The sequence below is a fragment of the Phoca vitulina genome, unplaced genomic scaffold (assembly GCF_004348235.1).
Source record: "Phoca vitulina isolate PV1807 unplaced genomic scaffold, GSC_HSeal_1.0 scaffold1, whole genome shotgun sequence".
NCBI classification, from domain to species: Eukaryota; Metazoa; Chordata; class Mammalia; order Carnivora; family Phocidae; genus Phoca; species Phoca vitulina.
Window position 1 is genome coordinate 18,151,341 of NW_022589704.1, and position 5,725 is coordinate 18,157,065.

General features: G+C 61.9%; 1 protein-coding gene across 1 annotated transcript; it reads left to right on the top strand.

Annotated features, from left to right (window-relative positions):
* Window positions 1-83: 83 nt before the first annotated feature.
* On the top strand, window positions 84-5,091 carry CHPF (chondroitin polymerizing factor). The gene is made up of 4 exons (XM_032401405.1): window positions 84-411; window positions 1,505-2,077; window positions 2,592-2,771; window positions 3,374-5,091. Exons 1-4 carry the CDS (start codon window positions 97-99, stop codon window positions 4,631-4,633), a joined length of 2,328 nt encoding a protein of 775 aa, XP_032257296.1. The 5' UTR covers window positions 84-96; the 3' UTR covers window positions 4,634-5,091.
* Window positions 5,092-5,725: the final 634 nt, after the last annotated feature.

Sequence of the window (5,725 nt, forward strand, 5' to 3'; positions counted from 1 at the left end):
CCCTCGGATCCGCCCCCTCCCTGGTCCCGCCCCCTCGGAGCTTCCTCTGGCTGCTGTGGGGCTGCTCCGGGGCCGGCGGCCCGCGGTCCCGGCGCCATGCGGGCATCGCTGCTGCTGTCGGTGCTGCGGCCCGCAGGGCCAGTGGCCGTGGGCATCTCCCTGGGCTTCACTCTGAGCCTGCTCAGCGTCACCTGGGTGGAGGAGCCGTGCGGCCCAGGGCCGCCCCAACCCGGAGATTCTGAGCTGCCGCCGCGCGGCAACACCAACGCGGCGCGCCGGCCCAACTCGGTGCAGCCCGGAGCCGAGCGCGAGAGGCCCGGGACCGGCGCAGGCGCCGGGGAGAACTGGGAGCCGCGTGTCTTGCCCTACCATCCTGCACAGCCTGGCCAGGCCGCCAAAAAGGCCGTCAGGTAGGGATCAGCCCCGCCAGTCCCACCCCCTAGGCACCCGCCGGGACGGGCGCAACGGGGAGGCCGCCGGAGGCTGGGTCAGGCTCCGGAAGGAAGGGGCCGGCCGGCCAGGAAGTCTTTGGCCCCGATAACTTCCGATGGCCCTGCTTCCCCGGGAGCTGTGGAACCCATCGGAAGCCCTTTCTGGGCCCCGTCCAGGCCTGGACTGAACTTGCCCTCCTCTGTCCTAAACTGGCTCGACCCCATGCCGTGGTCCCTCATAGATCCTATTAGCTCCCTGGTTGGGCTGTTGGGTTTCCAGAAATGACTGGTACATAGGGTGGGTGCGTAGAGAGAGGGAAAGAGAAAAGAAAAAACTAGGATTTACCTGTTTCTCCTGTTCCTGGGTGGGACACCTCAGGATGAGATTTGGGGAGGAGGGGGGAGGTACCCATCCCATTAATGCCTCTGCCCATGAGTTGAAATAATTTTCTCCTAAGTAACCCTGAGTTCAAATTTCAGTTTTGCAACTTACCTTCTGCATTATGGAAGGTAAGTTACTGGAACCCCTGAACCCCAGTTTGCCTTTGTCCCAAACACACTCAATACGTTCCTATGCCATAGATTCCTTTACATCATTTGTGTGATGTATTTGTGGTATAATGGCGTATTTATATAGAAATCAGTATATACGCGGTGTGTGGAATAACTATGTGCTGAGCACGTGGCTAAGTGCTTTGATTAGATACAATCAACCACTTTTTACAGAGCAGGCTACTGAGCGAGGCTCAGGTAGGTTAAATTACTTGTTCAAGGACACAGTTGCTAAGTGGTGAAACAGAGAATCAGACCCACAAAGTATCCCTCATATCGGCATGGATATTGCCATCTCCCCAAAGCACTGAGTAGGTAAGGCCAATATTTCAGGTAAATCCTCATGACCCCTGGGAGAGAGTTGTTATTCTTATCCTATACATAGGGGAAGAAACAGGCCCAGAGAGGATGTGACCCGCCAGAGCCTATGTATGCGCTCTCCTGCCTGCCCTGTTGTCTTTTTGATAACCTTGTGCCCTCTGCCCCCCCCCCCCCCCCCCCCCCCCCGCCCCCCCCCCACCACCCGATACAGCAGCCCAGAGCTGGGCATCCGGCAGAGGCTGCTTGTGGCGGTGCTGACCTCACAAGCCACGTTGCCCACACTGGGTGTGGCCGTGAACCGCACGCTGGGGCACCGGCTAGAGCGCGTGGTGTTCCTGACCGGCTCTCGGGGCCGCCGGGCACCACCGGGCATGGCCGTGGTGACACTGGGTGAGGAGCGGCCCATCGGGCACCTGCACCTGGCACTGCGCCACCTACTGGAGCAACACGGTGACGACTTTGACTGGTTCTTCATAGTGCCTGATGCCACCTACACCGAGGCCCATGGACTGGCTCGCCTAGCTGGCCGTCTTAGCCTGGCAGCCGCCGCCCACCTCTATCTGGGCCGGCCGCAGGACTTCATCGGGGGAGAGCCCGCCCCAGGCCGCTACTGCCACGGCGGCTTTGGGGTGCTGCTGTCTCGCACACTGCTGCAGCAGCTGCGCCCCCACCTGGAAAGCTGCCGCAACGACATCGTCAGCGCACGCCCGGACGAGTGGCTGGGGCGCTGCCTCCTCGATGCCACGGGGGTGGGCTGCACCGGCGACCACGAGGTGGGCAGATAAGCCGCCCCGCCGGCTCCTCCGGTCTGAGCTTGTGCACTTGTCCCTCAGAGGCGAGGGGGTAGTTGGGAATAATAGCCCTGGGTTTTCCATGCCAGTGCTGTCACTTTCTATCCCTGTGGTTACAGGGGCAAATCACTCATCTCCTGAACTTTGGTATCCTCCTCCAGACCAATGAAAATAACTATTGCTCAGGGTTGTTCTAAGGATTAGGAAAAAAATACCTTGCACATAGTAGGTGTTCAGAGTTGGCTATTATTTTATTTGAGCCCCTGGACAGCTCTGAGATAGGATGCATATGCCCATTTCACAGATGAGCTAGCAGAGGCTTGCCCAAAGTCACACAAGCTCACAACTGGTCAAGGTAGACTTAAACCCAGTAATTCTGACTCCCAAGTCCACAACAGGTCATAGGATGGGAAGATGAGGCACACACTGGGGGGTGGGTGGGGAGGCTGTCCCATCACTCTTCCCGTTATGGACCCCTTCCCTTCCCCCTCTCCAGGGAGTCCACTATAGCTACCTGGAGCTACGCCCTGGGGAGCATGTGCAGGAAGGAGACCCCCATTTCCGCAGTGCCCTGACAGCACACCCTGTGCATGACCCCGTGCATATGTACCAGCTGCACAAAGCTTTTGCCCGAGCTGAGCTGGAACGCACATACCAGGAGATCCAGGAGCTGCAGGTATGGTCTGGGCCCCGGGGATAGAGGAGACAGGTCCTGAGACGTCTCAGAGATCCCAGGGAAATAAAAACTAGCACTAGAGGGGCACCTGGGTGGCTCAGTAGGTTGGGTGTCTGCCTTCGGCTCGGGGCATGATCCTGGGGTCCTGGGATCGAGCCCCACATCCAGCTCCTTGCTCAGTGGGGAGTCTGCTTCTCCCTCTCCCTCTGCCTGCCGCTCCCTCTGCTTATGCTTGTGCTTATGCTTGTGCTTATGCTTGTGTGCTCTCTCTCTCTCTCTCTCTCTCTGTCAAATAAATAAATAAAATCTTTAAAAAAAAAAACACTAACACTAGAGTCCGAGAACAAACCAGCTTCCCAGTCGCTGTTCGTTTCTGCCTTTTCTGAGAAGCTCCTCTGGAAACTTCCCTTTCCACCCTTAGGCTGCCCCAATCTGGGGAAAGGATAGGTGGGGGCCCTGGGATAGCAGAGGTTGGCAGGGGAGTGGGGACCCATCCCAAGTAGCACCCATCCAAAGTAGCATCCCAATGGCTGCTTTGTCCTCCAGCGATGTGCTGACCCCCACGGTCTTTGCCTTGCTCATGGTCTGTTTCTCCAACCTAGTGGGAGATCCAGAACACCAGCCATCTGGCAGCTGATGGGGAGCGGGCAGCCGCCTGGCCCGTGGGCATTCCAGCACCATCCCGCCCAGCCTCCCGCTTTGAGGTGCTGCGCTGGGACTATTTCACAGAGCAGCATGCTTTCTCCTGTGCTGACGGTTCGCCCCGATGCCCACTGCGAGGGGCTGACCGAGCCGATGTGGCTGACGTTCTAGGGGCAGCCCTGGAAGAGCTCAATCGTCGCTACCACCCAGCCCTGCGGCTCCAGAAGCAGCAGCTGGTTAACGGCTACCGACGCTTTGATCCTGCCCGGGGCATGGAGTACACACTGGACTTGCAGCTGGAGGTGCTGACCCCCCAGGGCGGCCGCCGGCCCCTGACCCGCCGGGTGCAGCTGCTACGGCCGCTGAGCCGTGTGGAGATCTTGCCTGTGCCCTATGTCACGGAGGCCTCGCGTCTCACCGTGTTACTGCCTCTGGCTGCGGCCGAGCGTGACCTGGCCCCTGGCTTCCTGGAGGCCTTCGCCGCTGCAGCCCTGGAGCCCGGCGACGCGGCAGCAGCCTTGACCCTGCTGCTCCTGTACGAGCCCCGGCAGGCCCAGCGGGCAGCCCATGCGGACGTCTTTGCACCTGTCAAGGCCCGCGTGGCCGAACTGGAGCGGCGTTTCCCCGGTGCCCGGGTGCCCTGGCTCAGTGTGCAGACGGCCGCGCCCTCACCGCTGCGCCTCCTGGATCTGCTCTCCAAGAAGCACCCGCTGGACACGCTGTTCCTGCTGGCCGGGCCAGACACGGTGCTCACGCCTGACTTCCTGAACCGCTGCCGCATGCACGCCATCTCCGGCTGGCAGGCCTTCTTCCCCATGCACTTCCAGGCCTTCCACCCGGCCGTGGCCCCCCCCCAGGGCCCCGGGCCCCCGGAGCTGGGCCGAGACACGGGCCGCTTTGATCGCCAGGCGGCCAGCGAGGCCTGCTTCTACAACTCCGACTACGTGGCGGCGCGCGGGCGGCTTGCAGCGGCCCCCGAGCAGGAGGAGGAGCTGCTGGAGAGCCTGGACGTGTACGGGCTCTTCCTGCGCTTCTCCGGCCTCCACGTGCTGCGGGCCGTGGAGCCCGCACTGCTGCAGCGCTACCGGGCCCAGGCGTGCAGCGCGCGGCTCGGCGAGGACCTGTACCACCGCTGCCGCGAGAGCGAGCTGGAGGGCCTGGGCTCCCGCACCCAGCTAGCCATGCTGCTCTTCGAGCAGGAGCAGGGCAACAGCACCTGAGCCCGCCCCGCACCCCGGAGCCGCGGCATGGCAGCGCCCCCCACCAACTCCTCCCCAGCAACCCAGAGCCACCTACCAGCCTCGCCGGACAGGGCTGGCCGCAGCCTCGGACCCCAGGGCCGCCCGCGGGCCCCCTCTCTCTAGCTTTGTGGGTCCTCGGGCTCAGGACAGGCCCCGGCGGGGGGGGGGGGGGCCTCCGGAACCGCCCCTTCCTGCCCCAAACCTGGTCTCCCTGCCCCCGCCCCCCTTGACGCTGCTGATCAGGCTGTGGCCTCTTGAGTATTTATGCAGTGCAGTCTGCCTGACGCCAGCCCCATCTCCTAGGGCCTCCTGGGGGCTGGGCTGTAGATGAGTGGTTGGGGAAGAGGGGAGCTGAGAGAAGAAGGTAGGGTATCTCCCAACTTCTCCCTTCTGGACCTGGATGAAGCTCCCTGCCTTTAATAAACTGACTGAGTGTGGACTCGTGATTCTGAGTTTTCAAAGGTGGCCTGGGGACGGGGAGGACTGGCGGGGAGGATGGAGGCTCCCTTGTCCTGGCTGGCTGGGGCCCGGGTTTCCTTTTCCCTGGGATCAAGCCATGCCTGTGCCCCGCCCTGCCCCAGCTTGGTCATACAGGCACACAGAGAATTCTTTATGCCTCTTTATTCTCAGTTTCGTCAGCGCTTTATAAAACCAGACCGGAGGCAGAGAGGCCCGTGGAGAAGGCTCCCTTCCCACCCCCAAGCTCAGCCAAGGTCTAATGGGTCAGCCTGCTCCCTGTGGAGGGGACTCTGAAGGTGGGGTTGGGGCAGGGGGAATTGGGAGCTGGGCCAGGCCTGCTGGGCCACCCAGTCCCCCTGCCAAAAGGGGAGCTGGGCCTGGAGAGGGACAGGAAGTAGGACCAGCCCAGCACTCCTGAGTCCTGGGGGTTCTCCCTCTCCTGCTGACATTCTAGGGCTGGGACCCTTGGCTGTCCCTGAATCACCCACCCCCATAACCCCACCCACCTTCTACATCTGTAGCCCCACCCCCACCCTGTCCTCCCTAAATATATACAAATGTACAGGGGGTCCCACCCCTGCTCGGGTGGGCCCCTTCCTCCACCTCCCTTGC

What these genes read in the sequence shown, in the direction of transcription:
- CHPF (XM_032401405.1), top strand. Translation starts at nt 97, where the DNA reads ATGCGGGCATCGCTGCTGCTGTCGGTGCTGCGGCCCGCAGGGCCAGTG. An exon ending in CCGCCAAAAAGGCCGTCAGG is followed by an intron (nt 412 to 1,504) that starts TAGGGATCAGCC and finishes CCCCCCCCCACC; the next exon opens with ACCCGATACAGCAGCCCAGA. An exon ending in GCTGCACCGGCGACCACGAG is followed by an intron (nt 2,078 to 2,591) that starts GTGGGCAGATAA and finishes CCCCCTCTCCAG; the next exon opens with GGAGTCCACTATAGCTACCT.